The sequence below is a fragment of the Macaca fascicularis genome, chromosome 19, assembly GCF_037993035.2.
Source record: "Macaca fascicularis isolate 582-1 chromosome 19, T2T-MFA8v1.1".
Classification (NCBI taxonomy): domain Eukaryota; kingdom Metazoa; phylum Chordata; class Mammalia; order Primates; family Cercopithecidae; genus Macaca; species Macaca fascicularis.
Window position 1 is genome coordinate 479805 of NC_088393.1, and position 18944 is coordinate 498748.

An 18944-nucleotide genomic window follows, 5' to 3' on the forward strand; every position below is an offset into this window, starting at 1 on the left:
CTTTGCGATTGCTTCACTTTCCCGGGTTCATAGAACAAACCTCTTCTTAGTCTCTTTTGTTGTTTCCTATCTGTTCAACAAACACCCACTGCGCAGGACCATCCTCCGGAAAGCCCTCGAGTGGGGCCGTTTGGGAGCCCTTCTTCGTGGGGTGAGCACTGAAGGAACCGGGATCCCATAAGCCCGTGCTTTTGTAGGGGCTGCTCCCTGTCCCATCGCAGGTAACTGGCACCAGGCTGTTAAGCTGTGGATGGGCAACTGGCACAGCGCTTTGAATGTGCGTATTTCAGCACGTGGAGTTGGCCGGTGAAGTCAGCCGAGGTCGGCACAGCGTACAGCAGCGCGCCTGTCCGTAGGGAGGAAGTGTCGTCCCGCCTCCCCGCCAGGTCAGTCCCGTTGCGCCTCCTCCTATCCCACTCTGACTTTCGCGCGCCCATGCGTCTCTGAGTGTAGCGCCCCGATACTCTTCCCCACCCCAAGGATTCTTCTCCCCACGGGACGAGCTGGGGGCCCGGGAGCGCCACAGACCCCGTGGACCCAGGAAATCGCTGCTTCGTCATAGCTAAGCTCGCCGCGCTCAGCTTTTCCCACCACCTGGAGGATCCACTCTCCGTGCGTCCTTCCCGACCTCAGGCTGCAGAGAAAACGTGGGGGCGGGGATCGAGGAAGCCGCGCGCAGAGGCTCCTAGCGCAGCCCCAGGAGGAATCCTGCCGCCACCAAGAAGCTGTGCGCGCGGCCGGGCTCGGCGCTGACAACAGCCGGATCTACCGGGCCTGCCGCGAGCCTCCGCGTCCAGGTGGGGTCTCCGCGCCCCAATTCCACCCCACCCCGCCATCGGCGCTCCCCGCAAGTGCGGAGTTTCCACCGGCCCCGGCGTTCGCGCCCACTCACGGTCTCCCTTGCCCCCCCCCTCCCCGCCCCGGGAGATGCTCCCGGCGTTCTATTCCGCCCTGCCTTGGCCCGCCCAGCGAACGATGTGACCCCGCCCCCTTGCGGTCTCCCCTCCCCCGGTCGCTGCCCCTGCCCCCACCTGTGGCGCTCCGGGCATCTCTAAAGGCCCCAACCAGAGTCCTCCAACCCACCCGCAAGGGTAGCACACCGGCAACGCGGCCCCACCCCCAGGGACTCCGCCCACTTGTGGTGTTACCCCCGCCTCCGCGACCTCACCCACCGCTAGCGCGGCAGCCACCTACGACGACCCCCGCGTAGGTCCTCCTGCTCACACCCGGCCCCGGCCAGCCCCTGCCCCTTTCTCTGCCCCTTTCCCTGCCCCTGCCCCTGCCCCTAGCCGCGCCCCACCCCCGCAGCCCCTCCTGTGCGCTTGGGCCCCGCCCGTCAAGGCCCTTTGACGCTAGGGCCGGGCGGGGGCGCGGGCGGGGCAGCGTTTCCGAGTCGGGCGCACGCGGGCAGGGTCTCCATTGCCTGCTGCGCACCCGGACTAGCGGCTGCCCTCGGCCTCCTCGTCTTGGACGCGGAAGACTCCCGGGCCCCCAAGGGCTCCTTGCGGAAGTTCCTGGAGCAGCTCTCCGGGGCCGGCAAGGCCATCGGCGTGCTGACCAGCGGGGGACATGCTCAAGGTGCGCGCCCCCCTCCGGGCGGCGAGGGAGGGACGGACGGAGAAGGGGAGAAGAGGGAGAAGGGGAGAACAGGGCGAAGGGGATGGGGGAACCGGGCAGAAGAGGGGGAAGCGATGGGAGGACCCGGGGAAAGGTGGGGAAGCGATGGGAAGAACTGGGGAGAAGAGCGGGGAAGCGATGGGAAGAACTGGGGAGAAGCCCGTGCCCGGGAGCGGCAGGGGTACCTGCGGGGCGGCGGGAGCCGGCAAGGCAGCCCCGGGGTCCATGCCGGGTGGGGCGGAGGAGGAAGGAACATGGCGATAGGAACCTCCATTCGGAAAATAGTGAGCTTTCCACCCTCTCCGGTTTATGTTTTAAATTGAGCCTGGTAGAGGGGGTCGCCTGGAGCACCTTCCGGGGTCGTTCTGCCTCTGAGCTGTAGGATGGGGCCGGGCTTCCCCTCCGAATCCTGGGTACAGCGCGATCACTTCTTAAGTTGCCCCCGCCCCCCAACTCCGCCCCACGCCACCCCCCAGCTTGTCGAGGAAGAAAGGGCCGGATCCCGGCGGGCCTCCTGTCGCCTCGGGCCCCCCGCGGCGTGGGCGGGGTCCCGGCTGCTGCAATGCGGGAAACGGCGGGGGTGCTCTGGGTTCCCGCCTAGCGTCTCCGAGGCAGTCAGGCAGCCCCTCGCGTTTCCGTTGGAAGATTTTAAAAAAGGGTTTCCTGCGCTCGCATGTGCTGTCGCCTTCCGGCTCGTGACAAAACCGAAAACTAAAATGGGTCCCAGGCCCTCCCCGCCAGCCTCCGCGGACGGGAAGGAGCAGGAATCGGGGACTCCGGGACGTCAGTGGCGCTGCAGCGCGGGCTCTGGGCTTCCCCTGTCCTGTAATGTGGAAAGGGCTCTCCAGGAGGGGCCGAGCCTGGGCCCACGACGCAGGCGCTCCGGGAGGACATTTAACATTGAAGAGCGAGAGGTGGTGGAGACTGCGCTCCCCAGGCCCCAGGTGCACGTAGGGGCACCGGTGCCCAGGTTCAGGAGGGTGAGGCCTTCTTGGCCAGGTAGCCTTGTTAAATCTATCTGAAAATCACAGATAACTAAGTATCAAGTCGTCACAGATCATTTTAGTATCCTGAATGAGATGGCTACGGAAAACATGAAAACGTCGTTACTGGTTACGTGCATGATGCATCCAAAACATTGTTACCTGCACAGTGGCAGCACTGATATTTGTGGGCTTTTGAACGTGTGGACTGGAGTGTTAAGAGCCCTTCAGAGTTATGACAGTAGTTTGATTTGAATGTTCTTTTCTTGGCGAATAAATGCTGTACATTGAATTTACCCAGGAAACTAGGAAGGTGAACCCACACGAAGGACACAGGCCTGTGGGCTGCTCCAGGCGCCCTTAGGGCGTTGCAGGGCCTGAGCCATGCGCTTCCTGCTCAGCCTCCTGAGAGCCGTGACGGCGTCTCTGTTCTGCCTCACACTGGACCCGCTAGTTTCATATTCTTGTTATGGTTCCGAGGCTACAAGCGGTTGGATTCTGTGAGACACTCTCTGTCTTCCTCCTCCGGCTGCTTTCAAATGGGTCGTCTTTTTTTAGAACTGATTTTTTAAGCAGTGATTGATGGGGTGAGTTGTAGTGCTGTCCTGAACTGCAGAGGGAGCGCATTGAGGAACCTGGGTTTTGATGCTGTGCACATCAGCAGAGTCACCAGCCCAGGGCCCTGTCAGTCCCATTATTAAGCTCATTTCTTGCTCTTGTCATCGTTACTCAGACGCCTTAAAAAAAAAGCAAACTCCTGCTTACCGTCACTGGCTGAGTTTGGCAAATGGGTGTTTACCCTGGAAAGAGGAGCATTTTGTCCTCTGGAACGTCTAAGGCGCCCTTTGGTGAGGTGGTCTGTTTCTGACCACTCTATCCCGTGGGCGTCCTTCCTACTTCCACCTTCCCTTTCCGAACGCCTCCGCCTCCAGGGCTTTAACTTTCCTTCTGTGTGTGTGCCACGCAGAGGTTATGACTGTTGTGCCAGTGCCCTGTTTTTTCTTTCTTTCTTTCTTTCTTTCTTTCTTTCTTTCTTTCTTTCTTTCTTTCTTTCTTTCTTTTCTTTTCTTTTTTCTTTCTTTCTCTTTCTTTCTCTCTCTTTCTCTCTTTCTTTCTTTCTTTCTTTTCTTTTCTTTTTTCTTTCTTTCTTTCTTTCTCTCTCTTTCTTTCTCTCTCTTTCTCTCTTTCTTTCTTTCTTTCTTTTCTTTTCTTTTCTTTTCTTTTTTCTTTCTTTCTTTATTTCCCTCTCTTTCTTTCTCTCTCTTTCTTTCTTTCTTTCTTTCTTTCTTTCTTTCTTTCTTTCTTTCTTTCTTTCTTTTTTTTTTTTTTTTTTTTTGAGACGGAGTCTCACTCTGTAGCCCAGGCTGGAGTGCAGTGGCCGGATCTCAGCTCACTGCAAGCTCCGCCTCCCGGGTTCACGCCATTCTCCGGCCTCAGCCTCCAGAGTAGCTGGGATTACAGGCGCCCGCCACCTCGCCCGGCTAATTTTTTGTATTTTTTAGTAGAGACGGGGTTTCACCGTGTTAGCCAGGATGGTCTCGATCTCCTGACCTCGTGATCCGCCCATCTCGGCCTCCCAAAGTGCTGGGATTACAGGCTTGAGCCACCGCGCCCGGCCCTTTCTTTCTTTCTTTCTTTTCTTTTCTTTTCTTTTCTTTTCTTTTCTTTTCTTTTCTTTTCTTTTCTTTCTTTTCTTTTCTTTTCTTTTCTTTTCTTTTCTTTTCTTTTCTTTTCTTTTCTTTTCTTTTCTTTTCCTTTCTTTCTTTCTTTCTTTCTTTTCTTTCTTTCTTTCTTTTTCTTTTTGCTGAGGGCCCAAAACTTGCTGCATCTCAAAAGAAGCAATTGCATCCATTTGTTCGCGATGAGCATAAACTGCTCTTTAAGGGAGACTAATTGGTAAACCCGGCTGCTGTGGGTAGAAAGACAGAGGTGGCTGCGGAAGCAGGGCTCTGCCTCTTGGAAGCCTGCACAACCTTCCTGCTTTCTTTCTTCAATATCCGCGGGGGGGGGGGGGGTGGTTAATTTTAATAAGCCCTGGAAACCAACAAAGCAGGAAAGTGCTAAGACATTGAGGTGTGAGATTTAAAATGACAACCAGCAGCCTCTCATTCTTCCTTCACTGAGGAAGGAAGGAACCAGTTGCCTCTTCGTTTTGGGGCTGCAGGGTATGTTTGGCAGAGACACTGGCCCTTTGTGCTGTGTGACTCATGAATTGAGATAGTTCTTTACTAAGTGTTTTGTGCAGTAGGTATGAAAATGGGGAAAGAGGGAGCACTGTCCTTGGTGGAGAGGCGTGGAGAGACGCTGTGATACATAGCGAGTCCTTTTTTTCTGGGCTCCTGGTTTTCAATCTTTTTCTTCTTTTTTTCCTAACAGCTTGAAAGATGATTTTTGTGTCTTAATTAAAAGATTGAAGACTGTGGGTCAGACCCAAACTAATTCCATTGGCATCAAAGAAAAGGATTCTTTACATATTTATCTATAGGCACAATTTATTTTTTTATTTTTTGCTGAATTATCTGGTTAGTCAAATCATACATTAGAGAAGCAATATTAAAAATTAAAAAATAAAAAATGTGTCTGTAAACGTATCCCCCTTCCATTCCAGTCTTTGTTTCTGTGTAATTTTAGAACCTTGGACCATGATGTACATAGAGTTTATATTCTTTTAATATCTTGCTACTTCATTGTTTTCATGTTTAATCTTTGGGTTGATGTATCACAGGTTACTTGACCGTTTCTTACAGGTGTTTGGTTTAGTTTTTTTTTTTCCCTTAACGCTAATGTAAATTTGAGTGTTTGGATGGTAGTTTTAGCAGATTTTAAGGCAGAGTCTCAGTTAGGGTGATGGATCGATTTATAGTCCCTAGTTTGAGGAGAGAGGTGGCAATATGCCCTTTCTTCTAAAATTGATATGTTAAATCACAATGGACATTTACATGATTTTGAGCACTTGGGACTCCCCTGGGGTTCACTGGTATTGCACGGTCCGGGCTGGGGATCTTCTGCTGGAGAGGCCCCCAGCGTGCCCAGCGCAGGGTCCTGAGTGTGTTGCTGCAGGACAAGCTCTGGGCTTTGCCCTGCAGCGGCCGTCGCTCTGGGAAGAGCTGGCTGCTCCAGGAATGAGGCCTATGCTCTGAAGCTCACATTCAGCAGACCAGCAAAGGTCAGCACAGATGACCTTATATGAATCATTCATTTAACAAGCATTCATGGAATACACATTCCATGCAGTTGGAACTTAGAGTGGAAGGCCATCAGTTCACTGTTGTCTCAGCAGAACTTTGTCCCTGGGTCCCTGTTGAACTTAGAGTGGAAGGCCATCTGCTCACTATTGTCTGAGCAGAGCTTGGTCCCTGGGTCCCTGTTGAACTTAGAGTGGAAGGCCATCAACTCACTGTTGTCTGAGCAGAGCTTGGTCCCTGGGTCCCTGTTGAACTTAGAGTGGAAGGCCATCAGCTCACTGTTGTCTGAGCAGAGCTTGGTCTCTGGCTCCCTTTTGTAGCCTCCGCTCCTAGGAGGTGCACGGTGAGTGTTGGGGGACCCTCCACAGGCACAATTGCTGAACAAGGACCCCTCCCAAGGGTGTCAGCCCTAGGCCCTGAGCTCTGAAGAGGAGGAAGGCATTCCTGGGGCCATCTCCCCTTCTGGATACTGAGCTCTGCACAGAGAGAAACTCTTCCACATTCACTGCAGTGAAGTTCATACTTTAGAGACTGGGGCCTGCATTCCCCAGAATTTCCATGGCCACAGGTGGTGGCCGCACCATGCGACTGGTGTCTATGTTCCCTGGAATTTCCGTGGCCATAGATGGTGGCTGTACCATGTGACTGGGGTCTGCATTCCCTGGAATTTCCGTGACTGCAGGTGGTGGCTGCACCATGCGACTGGAGTCTGTGTTCCCCAGGATTTCTGTGACCACAGGTGGTAGCTGCACCATGCGACTGGAGTCTGTGTTCCCCAGGATTTCTGTGACCACAGGTGGTAGCTGTACCATGTAACTGAGGGTCTGCGTTCCCCTGAATTTCCGTGGCCATAGGTGGTGGCTGTACCATGGGAATGAGGGTCTCTGTTCTCTGGAATTTCCATGGCCATAGGTAGTGGCTGTACCATGCGACTGGGGTCTGCGTTCTCCAGAATTTCTGTGGCTGCAGGCTGTGGCTGCACCATGCGACTGGGGTATGCATTCCTCGGAATTTCCGTGGCCATATATGGTGGCTGTACCATGTGACTGAGGGTCTGCATTCCTTGGAATTTCCATGGCCATAGATAGTGGCTGTACCATGTGTCTGAGGGTCTGCGTTCTCTGGAATTTCTGTGGCTGCAGATAGTGGCTGTACCATGTGACTGAGGGTCTGCATTCCTGGAATTTCTGTGGTCGCACATGGTGGCTGTACCATACAACTGGGGTCTACATTCCCTGGAATTTCCTTGGCCACAGGCGGTGGCTGCACCATGCATCAGGTCTTCTGTCTCAGGAGTTGGTGCCATTGTCTCTGTTATTCCCTCGCCTGACACACAGAGGCAGTTCCTGACTTTATCACTCCCAGGAAACACACAGGCATCTGTTTTGGATCCTTGTTTTATTTCCCCATCACCTTTCTCATCAAAGGGAAATTCACATCCCTCTAAAGCTGAAAATGGTGTGGGGCCCCCTGGTGGTCTTTCCAAGGCATTATCAGCAGGTAAATTAGATCATGTGGGCCAGTGTACCTGAAATGAAAACAGAAAGGTAAGTCGTGTCACTAAGCTTTGGTGGGAGATTCAGGGTCTTTGTTAGTGGCAGAATCATCCAAAGTAAGTTGTTTGTTCACTGCAGATCTAGATGGTTGGCTGTGTCAGGATTAACCTTAGCCAGTGTCGACAGAGTGTCGCTTAATCCTCACAGAAGCGTGTCAAGTACATTGAAGAATAGCTGCCAAGTTTGCTATTGTCGGGAGAGAGGCAGGTACGTCTCTCGCTTAGCCCAGTGCTGCAGGAGGCCAGGCTCACGTCAGGCTGTGCGTGTGAGTGGGTTGGATTTTTAGCACTCTGGGACGGTAAAGCACAAACATCTATTTTTAACTTGTGGGTGACCTTCTTCTGTGCTGCTTGAGTCTCTGTGGGCCTTTCTCTGTTTCCTTCCTGAGGAGTCTGTGCCAGGGTCCCAAGCGTTCTCTGGGCTGCACATCCGCGCCTGCCCAGTGAGGAGCCTCCTCCTGGTGGCTGTGGGACTGGGCTGGGCCCACACTGTCAGCATCGTCTGGGGTAAGCAAGCCCGTCCTTCCACACCTCAGTGTCCCCAGCTGTTGAACAGGGCTAATCAACTGACCGTCAGGATTAATGGGGATCAGATGCGCTCATCTCATAGCCCTGCTTGGTAAATAGCCACTTCCACTCTGTCCTCCAATGTGCTACTCTAGACTTTTTCTTTACCTCCATTTAGCCAGGTGATTCGAGGTGACAGTGACAGTGACTATCAAGAGGGATGTACAGAGGAAACCAGTGGAAGAGAGCTCGAGGAGCAGACATGGGCGCAGGGAGCACAGTGCGGGGAGCACGGCTGCAGGGAGCATAGGCATGGGGAGCACAGATAGGTGTAGGGAGCATGGGCGTGGAGAGGACGGGTGCGGGGAGCACGGGCGTGTGAAGCATGGGTGCGGGGAGCACGGGTGCTGGGAGCACAGGGCATGGAGAGCATGTGTGTACTTGCTCTGCTCTGACAGAGGCTGCCGAGCATGTACTCTGTGCTCAGATGGGTCAGAGCCTCAGTGCCTCTTTTTAAAAAAAAAAAAAAAAAAAAAAAAAATCTTTTTTTAAAGATAGGACTTCTGTCTTCCTGGTGGCCCCTTTTAGTCGATACTCTTTTAAGCCTGGTTTTCCAGAGAAAAGCTAGGAAGGATGGCCTATATAGGTTCCAGTCTGGGCATATCTGGAAGAATGGGTCTTTTTTAGGTTTGAGTCTGGCGTACCTGGGGACATCTTTGAACCTCCACTCAGAGTCCCAGAACCACGTGTAGAGGCTCCCCAAATGTCTGCTGGGACTTTCCCCTCTGCTCGCGGATGATGAAGAGCAGAACCTCACCCTGCCACGACCTCTGGGGTCCTCCTTCCTGGAGGGCAGTGCCTTGGTGACCAGCGTGTGTAGGAGTCTGAGCTGGCACCTTCGGGCTATGCTGTGCAGCGGGGGCTCATGCCATGGGGCATTCTTGTGTTCTGCACCGGGACTGGTGACGTTGGGCATCCTCGTGCAGTGTGGACCACATGAGGTGCACATGAGCCAGACAGCTCCCGGAATTCGGAGCCTGGCTCTGTCTCAGGCCACCCACCTGTCTGTGGCATTTTTGAGGGATTGTGGGGACCCTATGAGTCTGTGTCCCCACCCTCACTGGCTGGACACCTGTGCCAGGCTGGAGTTTTATGTTTCACCATCCCCTGTTCCGAGTTGTGTGAATATTTATTTTCATTACCTACTCTCATGAGCTTTCCCTTTTTTAAAAAAAAAAATCGGAGACAGACTTTGAAGTCCTCTGGCCCTACCGTTCGTGGACCTAATGGTATTGCAGAAATTATGACCTCAATTATGTATAATAACTGGGGCTACTTTAAAAGTCATGTAAAGGAACAAGGTGGAGTAGTCATTTCAAGCTGTACATCATGCTGGATTCTTAAGTGAACATTATCAGGCTTTCAACACGTTTTCTCTTTTTATTTACTTTGGAGAATATAACGGATGCTCAGAAGCTGTTGGGATTTAGTAAGAGGAAGTTATCCTTAAGAAGCTATTTAAGCAAGGGGACAGTTGGAGTAAACGTAAATTATGAACACACACCTATTCCAAACCAGAGAAATAAAAGCATCAACTGTACTGGGGTTGAAACTTGGGTGCTAGTGTGTCTTTCCTGCCCACAGTGACTGTGGCAGTGCTGTGGGCAGGAAATTCTGGAAAGAAGACTCGGTGCCAGTGGTAATTTTTGTGACGATTCATTTGCTTTCAGCTCAAGTGACTATAGTCTTACTTGCAAATGGCTGGGTCTCCACCAATGGACCACAACACTGACATAGGACACATGAGAAATGACCCTTGGGTTTTTAACAATTATTATTTTTAATGGACACATTATAGTACATATCCATGGGATACAGTATGATATTTCAATACATGTTTTTCGTGTGTAATTAGCAACTCAGGGTAATTAGCATGTCCATCATCTCAAACATTTGTCATTTCTTAATGCTGGGAATATTTAAAATCCTCTCTTCTAGCTGCTTGAAAATATACAATAAATTGTAAACTATAGTCACCCTACAAGGCTATAGCACACTAACCCTTATTTTTACTATCTAGATGTAATTTTGTATCCATTAGATAACCTCTCCCTTTCTGCCTTCCCGCCGCCCTTTCCTGTCTCTAGAAGCCACTGTTCTACCTTCCGAGGGTAGAATATCGTTTTCCTCATAGAGATCTTTAACCTTCTTGGTTAGATTTCTTCTGAGGTATTTTTATTTTTATTTTATATTTTTGTAGTTAAATGGGATTGCTTTCTTGATTTCTTTTTTCACTGGCTCATTGTTGGTCTATAGAAATGCTACTGATTTTTATATGTTGATTTTGTATTCTGTAACTTTACTGAATTTGTTTATCAGTTCAAAGAGATTTTTGCTGGAGTCTTTTTTTTTTTTTTTTTTTTTAATATATAAGAGCACATTGTCTGAAAACAGACAATTAGAGTGCCTCCTTTCTACTTTGGGTGCCCTTGATTTCTTTCTCTTGCCTGACTGCTCTTGACTAGGACGTTCAGTGCTGTGTTGAATAGGCGTGGCACAAGTGGGCGTCCTTGTCTTGTTACAGATCTCAGAGAAAAAGCTCTTAGTGTTTCCCCATTCCCCATTATGTTAGCTGTGGGTTTGTCACATATGGCCTTTATTGTGTTGAGGTATTTTTCCTTCAGTGCCTCTTTTGTTGAGACTTTCTATCATGAAGCAGCGTTGAATTTTATCAAATGCTTTTTCTGTATCTATCGAAATGATATTATGGTTTTTGTCCTTAATTCTGTTGATGTGATGTAGCATGATTATTGATTTGTGTTTGTTCAGCAATCCTTGCATCCTGGGATAAATCCCACTTGATCATGGTGTATAATCTTTTTGATTTGCTGTTGGATTCAGTTTGTTAGTATTTTGTTGAGGATTTTTGCATCTGTGTTCATCAGGGATATTGACCTATAGTTTTCTCTTTTTATTGTGTCCTTGTCTTATTTTGGTATCAGGGTAATGCTGGTCTTGAAGAATGAACTTGGCAGGATTCCCTCCTCTTCAATACTTTTGGAATAGTTTGAGAAGAATTGAAACAAAAATGTGTAGAATTCAGCTGCGAAGTCACCTAGTTCTGGGCTTTTCTTTGTTGGGAGACTTTTTATTATTACTTAGTCATACATGTTACTCATTATTGGTCTGTTTTAGGATTTCCGTTTCTTCTTGGTTCCATCTTGGTAGGTTGTACGTGTCCGGGAATTTATCCATTTCTTCTAGGTTTTCCAATCTGTTGACATATAGTTGTTCAAAATAGTCTGTAATGATCCCTTGTATTTCTGTGGTATCAACTGTCATTCTCCTTTTCTGTTTCTAATTTTATTTCTTTCGGATTTCTTTTTGTTTGCTTAGTGTAGCTAATGGTTTGTCTATTTTATTTATCTTTTCAAAAAACCAACATTTTTTTCTTCATTTTTATATTTGTTAGTTTCAAGTTTATTTAGTTCCTCTTTGATCTTTGTTATGTCTTTTCTTCTACCACTTTTGGATTTGATTTGTTCTTGCTCTTCTAGCTCATTGCAGTTCGTTGTTAGGTTGTTTATTTTAAATCTGTTTTTTAAATGTAGGAGTTTATTGTTATAAACTTTCCTCTTAATACTGCTTTTGCTGTATACCATAAACTTTGATATGTTGTGTTTCTGTTTTCATTTATTTCCAGAAATTTTTAAATTTCCTTCTTCATTTCTTCATTGACCCATTGGCTATTCAAGGGCATATTGTTTAATTTCTATGTATTCATACAGTTTTGAAAGTTCTCCTCGTTGTTGATTTTTTTTAAAATTAAACTTTGTGTTCTAGGGTACATGTTCACAATGTGCGGGTTTATTACATATGTATTCGCGTGCCAAGTTGGTATGCTGCACGCATTAACTCATCATTTACATTAGGTATATCTCCTAATGTTATCCCTCCCCCCTCCCTCCTCCCCCCTCCCCACAACAGGCCCCAGTGTGTGATGTTTCCTTTCCTGTGTCCAAGTGATCTCACTGTTCATTTCCCACCTATGAGTGAGAACATGCGGTGTTTAGTTTTCTGTCCTTGCGATAGTTTGCTGAGAATGATGGTTTCCAGCTGCATCCATGTCCCTACAAAGGACATGAACTCATCCTTTTTTATGGCTGCATAGTATACCATGGTGTATATGTGCCACATTTTCTTAATCCAGTCTGTCATTGATGGACATTTGGGTTAGTTCCAAGTCTTTGCTGTTGTGAATAGTGCCGCAATAAACATACGTGTGCATGTGTCTTTATAGCAGCATGATTTATAATCCTTTGGGTATATACCCAGTATTGGGATGGCTGGGTCAAATGGTATTTCTAGTACTAGATCCTTGAGGAATGACCACACTGTCTTCCACAATGGTTGAACTAGTTTACCGTCCCACCAACAGTGTAAAAGTGTTCCTATTTCTCCACATCCTCTCCAGCACCTGTTGTTTCCTGACTTTTTAATGATCACCATTCTAACTGGTGTGAGATGGTATCTCATTGTGGTTTTGATTTGCATTTCTCTGATGGCGAGTGATTATTGTAGCAGGACTAGCCTCAGACAAAACATGATGGGAGGCTACATGTATCAGCTAACAGAACAAAACGTTTTACACTGCTTTCTCAAACAATGTCTGGAATTTACAGATAACACTAGTAGTTTTGGTCAGGGGTTAATATTATTATTATTATTTTAACCACCAGGGCCAGGTGGTGGTGCCAAGGTCCTCTAGCTATTTATCTTCCTTCTGTTTCTTTCTAACTTTTTGTTTTCTCCCCCTTCTCCTGTCTTATAAACTAGGGAAAAGGGGAGACGGGGAAAAGCTGGGAAAGACAACAGGAGAAGTGGTGGTCTCATTCTATATTATGAGCATTTTTTCATGTCTCTATTGGCTGCATAAATGTCTTCTTTTGAGAAGTGTCTGTTCCTTGTTGTTGATTTATAGCTTTATTCTGTTAGAGTCTGAGAATATCCTAGATGTTATTTCAATTTTAGAAAAAATGTATTGAGAATTCTTTTGTAGCCTAACATGTGGTGGATTCTAGAGAATATTCCATGTGCTGAGAAGAATGTGCATTTTGTATCTGTTGGATGAAATGTTCTGTAAATGTCTGTTAGGTCCATTTGGTCTACACTGGACTTTAAATTTGATGTTTTGTTGTTATTTTTTGTCTAGATGACCTCCAGTACTGACAGTGGGATTTTGAAGCTCCTACTATTGTTGTGTTGGTGTCTCCCTGTCTCTCTCTATACATATATATGTATATATAAATTTATTTGAGACAGAGTTTTGCTCTTGTTGCCTAGGCTGGAGGGCAGAGGTGCAATCTCAACTCATTGCAACCTCCACCTCCTGAGTTCAAGTGATTCTCCTGCCTCAGCCTCCCAAGTAGCTGGGATTACAGGCATGTGCCACCATGCTGGGCTAATTTTTTGTATTAGTAGAGACAGGGTTTCACCATATTGGCCAGGCTGGTCTTAAACTCCTGACCTCAGGTGATCCACCTGCCTCCACATCCCTCCCAAAATGCTGGGATTATGGGCGTGAGGCACCGCGCCCGACCTCTCTCTCCATTTAGATCTACTAATATTTGCTTTATATATCTGAGTGCTTTGTTGTTGGGTGCACATATACTCGTAATTGTTATATCCTTTTGCTATTTTTATCTCTTTATTATATAATTACCTTTTTTTCTCCTTTTTACAGTTTTTGACTTAAATTGTGATTGATCTGAAATAAATATGGCTACTCTTGCTTACCTTTGATTTCCATTAATGTGGAATGTGTTTTTCCATCCCTTCACATTTAGTCTATGTGTGTCTTTGCAGCTGAACTGTGTTTTTTGTAGGCAGCATATAGTCGGTTTTTCTTGTTTTAAATTCATTCAGGCCGTCTCTATCTTTTAATTGGGAATCTTGGGATTATTTTGCTATTGATATCACAGTCCAGACATTAAGATTTTCTCACTTAAGTCGCTTGTACACAAATTAATATGAAGAGGAAGTAGAGTTTTTCTTTTGTCCTTTTGAAGAGAGTGATGGATTATTATTTTGACTTCATGCAAGTGAGGGACTCACCATGCCTGTTGGGATTTTAGAATTTCTTTCCTGTTATTAGGAACAGCAATGATCTGTAATGGGTTCCTGGAATCATCCAGTGATGGTCTGAATATCTTAAAAGTTTCCTTTCATGTCTCATTTTCTATTTCTCCCCTAGTAGCCATGCACCCGGGGCAGGACATGGCCTTACATTTCCTTGGTTTCTTGATGATTTCTTAGGTTTAGTGTTTGACACAGTTAGGATTCTGGATAAAATCAGCCCTTCTGGGAAGTGTGTAAGTCAAACAAGGACTTTCTGGTGGCGTTATACAGGTTTCCCATGCCCCGTGAGTACAGGAATAGCCCCCTGGGGAAGGAGAATGGGCACATGATGGCAGGGAGCCATTCTTGGATGGTCCCATCGTTCTGCAGGAATTGTCATGCAGGAAGAAGAAGCACATGGCGACTGAGCTGGTAGTGATTCTGCTGATACTTTTGATCGTTATGATTTGCTCCTGAAAGGTGATGTGGGATGAACTGCAATATTTAGAATGCTGACATTCCTTGAAACAAAGATATAGAAAAAGGCTTATAATTGCATGATGCCTTGTAGTTTTCAGCTGCTCTCATGTGGATCCTTTTTCGTCCTTCTGAAATGCTTTCCCAGGAGAGAGCGTTGTTCTTCGTGTATAGATGAGGAGCCTGGGTTTCAAATGGTTAGGAATTCAGTGCACGCATTGGAATCTTTAGTTTCCTGGAACATTTTCTATTCAGGTATAGACCACATGGCCTCTAAAGGCTGGCTCATTCTTAACACCGCGAATGGGGATCCAGCCTCACCTCTGGGGTGGGTGGCAGGAACTCCACAGCCATCCTGGGTGCTCTGGGGTGGGGTGGCTGAGCTGTGGCAGCCCCTCCCAGCTGAGCAGCAAGGCTGGGGAAAGCTCATTCCATTCCCCTTGGTTCTAACCAGGTAGAGGCTTACACTGCACATTTCCTTAGCTGGGAACCTTTAGAACTTTACATTTAAATCTAGTCTGTGATCCAGGGGGTAGACACATGGGTATTCACTGTACGATTCCTACATTTTTTGTATATTTAAAAAAATTTTTTATGTGTCGTGGATGACAAAAGAAATGAGACCCCTTTGAGTTAGCTTTTCTGTACAGCATCTTCTAGAATCAGGAGGCTGGACAGGGTTTAGTTTCATCAGAAATCTGAATCTTTCTGGTCAAGAGACGGCACTATTAAGTTCTTGGTTGTGTGGTTTCTGGGAAAGAAATATTCTAAATGAGTTCCAGGAATCACCTCTGTGGGATTTCTACAGGAAAAGTGACCACTCTTGAAGCTTCGCTGTCACTAACAAGAATAATGGTGACGGTTTCTAAGCTGTCTCCAGCCAATCTTTAGTTCTTTTATGCAGAGTGCTTTTATTCCAAGTGAAGTGCCCTTCTGTTTAATAGTGACCTCCAGTTATTACAGGGATTGCAGCTGCATTTGATGGACGTGAACCTGCTCATCTCTGGCTCCCCAGCTTCGCCTCTGGGGTGCGTGGCAGGCGCTCCACAGCCATCCTGAGTGCTCTGGGGTGGGAAGTCTCTAGGGGGAGTGGACAGTGCATGGCCGGGACGTTCCTGTCCGACGTTCCACACTGGTGTATAGGCGTCTCTGCCCTGTTTCCTCCGTCCGTGCGTCTGTGGCGTTTCCTCTGTTCGTGCATCTGTGGACTGTTTTCTCCGTGAGTGCCTCTGTGGCACGTTTTCTCCGTCCATGCGTCTGTGGCGTTTCTTCCATCCGTGCGTCAGTGGCGTTTCTTTCGTCCCTGCGTCTGTGGCACTTTTCCTCCCTCCGTGCGTCTGTGGCACTTTTCTTCCCTCCATGCGTCTGTGGTGTTTCCTCCGTCCGTGCGTCTGTGGTGTTTTCTCCGTCTGTGGATCTGTGGCGTTTCCTCTGTGAGTCTGTGGCCTGTTTTCTCCATCCACGCTGAAGGCCGTCACTTCTCTCTAGTCACCACTTACTGATCGCTCCCTGTGTGCTGAGCCTGTGTCAGGCGTGTGGCGTGTGTCACCTGTGTGGCAGGGGTTTGCGTGACACACAGGGACACACGCTTGGGGAGCTGCAGTGATGGGGTCATAGCCACGCAGCTCAGCCCTCGGTCTGAGGGTCTTGGTGCCCACCCAGCTCTTCCCGAAGCAGCCTCGGGGCAGATCCCAGCTCTGCTTTCTCTCCTCGAGGTACCTCATGAGGTAAACTAAGCAAATCGAAAGTAGGAAACAGTTGTGAAATGAGGCCTGGGTTCAAGTGTGTGTGTTCATTTCTCTTTACATGTTTACTTCACGTACCCCCAATGATATACTTTCCAGCTGGTATAACAATTAATTACCAGCCATTACTGGTACAAAATTCCAGGAAGGATATTTGAGGAGGGCATAGTCTCAAAAACATGCTTGATTTTCACAGTTTTGATTTGCATGATAAAGCTCTCAGGACTGTGACTTTCTTTTGTTATCTTATTTTTATTTTTAGACCCTTGGGAGGAAGTTATTTAGTGATTACTTATAATTGTGAAAATAATGTAATGATTACAGAATCTCATTAGAATAAATACTATATTTTCTGTTCCTTATGTCAATGAAATCATCTTAATCCAGGCCGATGTTGGCAGGAATTGTCACGTTTAAAATGGGTAAGATATTTATGTGATGTGACGACCTCCCGTATCGTCTCTGGAACATATCAGAACTTTCATCTCAATTCTCACTTGTTGACACCCTACCTTGTTTTGTAATTATTCTTGTTTGCATCAGAATTTTGAATCCACGTACCTGAGATGATACTTACGTATGCATGTACGCATGCATGTGTGTGCATGTGTGTATGCGTGTGTATGTGCGTGTCCACGTGTCCATGTGCACGTGTATATGCATGTATGTGTGTGCATGTGTACGTGTGTATATGAGTGTACGTGTATGTGCATATGCGTGTGTATGCATGTATGTGTATATGTGTGCATGCATGTGTGCTCATGCACACATGTGTATGTGTGTATGTGTATGCACATATGTACACGCGTGTGTACATGTATAGGTACGTGTATGCATGTGTATGCATCTGTGTGCACACAGATATACCTTTTCCTTTCATACAGGCTGTTTTGAGTATTGCTGTTAGGCAGTGACAACTTTCTGTTTCCTCAGTCAGAAAATGGGTAGCTCATCATTAATAAAGATGAGCATTCAACATCAAGAATAACTAAATACAAATGAAATTATCATATTAAATAAATAAATTCCAAAACAAAGGCAATGTTCTGTACTATGTGTTCACATTGAACTTTCTTATAAAAATCGGTGTGAATGTTTCCCACTTATTGGAAATCACATGACTAGTTTAAGCCAAAACGTGGAATATTAATTAATTCTGTTTTCAGATCACTTTTGCATATTTATGATTGATCTGTTCTGCTGTTCTGGAAGCTCTGAAAACCACTCTGTCTTACTCTAGCTGGTGCCACGGTTGTGAGAATTCAGGGAAACAAGGTGTTTGCCAGTTTAAGTATTTTAGATCTCAAACTGCCTCTTTTCTGCATCATAAACCAGTCTTAAAGACAGACATAGTGTGACTTGTAGTGGATTATGTCAGTTTTATTTTCTGTGGCTGAATCATCACTCTACATTGTGAATTAATGTTATTTTTCAGATCGTCTTTATAACACAGGGAGGTTCTCCAGTGTTGAGTGCAGGTTCAGTGAAAGTACTAACACTGTTACTACGGACTTAAACAGACTTGTTTTCTGGGGTGATAACCTTGGAGTCAGGCATTCAGTGTCCGCCCATCTCTTGGTTCCGAGTTCTCGGTCCCCTCCCGCTCTCCTCTCCCTGTACCCTTACTACTGTCTTACCTTCTTTTTGACTCCTAGGCCCTCGGAAGATGGTGTGTTGGGGGCAGGTGCCTGCTGTGAATCTTTGATAACTTTGGGAGAGAACTTTTTCTTTGGAGCAAGACCCCTCTCAATAAACTTTCAGTAGCCTGAGTATCATCTGTTGTGTGAACTATTTGTGGAAAATGTTCAGCATTTTTCCTTGGATTTTGACTGATCTTTCTCCACCTGCCAGTTTCTTCTCAGTTTGCCATGTCTGTACCCTCACCAACCCGTTCCAGCCTGGTTACGTGTAAAGTATTTGAAGCAGAGCTCTGCAGATGAGAGAGTGTGTGTCACCCCCCGAGTTCCCTTCCTGGCCTCTGAGTGTCGGTTGTGTTTTGTTCCGAGGGACGACTCTGAGGCTCCTGGCCCCTGTTTTGGAGCACCCCACAGCAAAGTGGGTGTAAAATGAAAAATGGGTTTATGCTGTATTATTATAATTCATAGAGTAGATGATAAAAATGCTTGAATCTGAACAGCAACTGAAAATGAGGACATGGTACCAGTTTGGATGTTGGACGACTTTCTTGAAAAAAGTTTTCATCAAATTTAGAAACTGTGAGTGTGCTGTTTTCTATTTCATACTTAGAATCTGTATAGTGTGTGTTGTATGAATGTGTTGTATGAGTGTGTTGTGTTGTATGTGAGTTGCATGGGTTGTATGTGTGTTGTATGTGCATATTGTGTTGAGTTGCACTTATTGTACGTTTGAGTGTTGTGTGTTGTATGAGTGTGTTGTGCGTGTATTTGTGAGTTGCATGCTTTGTATGTTGTATGAGTGTTGTGTGTTGTATGTGTGTATGTGTATGTCGTATATGAGTTGCATGTATTGTGTGTGATGTATGAGTGTTGTGTGTTGTATGAGTGTGTTGTACATGTGTTTATGGGTTGCATGTGTTGTGTGTTGTATGAGTGTTGTGTGTTGTGAGTGAATTGTACATGTATTTGTGTTGAGTTGCGTGTGTTGTGTGCATGTTGTATGTGTTATATGTTGTATGAGTGTGTTGTACGTGCATGCTGTGTTATGCGTGAGTTGCATGTGTTGTATGTGTTGTATGAGTGTATTGTATGTGTATGTTGTGTTATGAGTTGCATGTATT

General features: G+C 46.7%; 1 protein-coding gene and 1 long non-coding RNA gene across 2 annotated transcripts in view; both read left to right on the forward strand.

Moving 5' to 3' along the window:
• Nucleotides 1-275: 275 nt before the first annotated feature.
• The window catches only part of LOC135968621 (uncharacterized), a 45686-nt gene continuing 27017 nt past the window's right edge, over nucleotides 276-18944 (forward strand). The window contains exons 1-4 of the mRNA XM_074026619.1: nucleotides 276-352; nucleotides 634-797; nucleotides 1124-1206; nucleotides 1290-1578. Of these exons, the coding sequence (XP_073882720.1) occupies nucleotides 276-352; nucleotides 634-797; nucleotides 1124-1206; nucleotides 1290-1578 (613 nt within the window). The remainder of the gene's footprint in view (nucleotides 353-633; nucleotides 798-1123; nucleotides 1207-1289; nucleotides 1579-18944) is intronic.
• LOC135968585 (uncharacterized) lies at nucleotides 7708-18394 on the forward strand. Its single transcript, XR_010583484.2, has 3 exons — nucleotides 7708-7847; nucleotides 16574-16608; nucleotides 17842-18394. It is a non-coding gene; the product is annotated as an uncharacterized lncRNA (long non-coding RNA).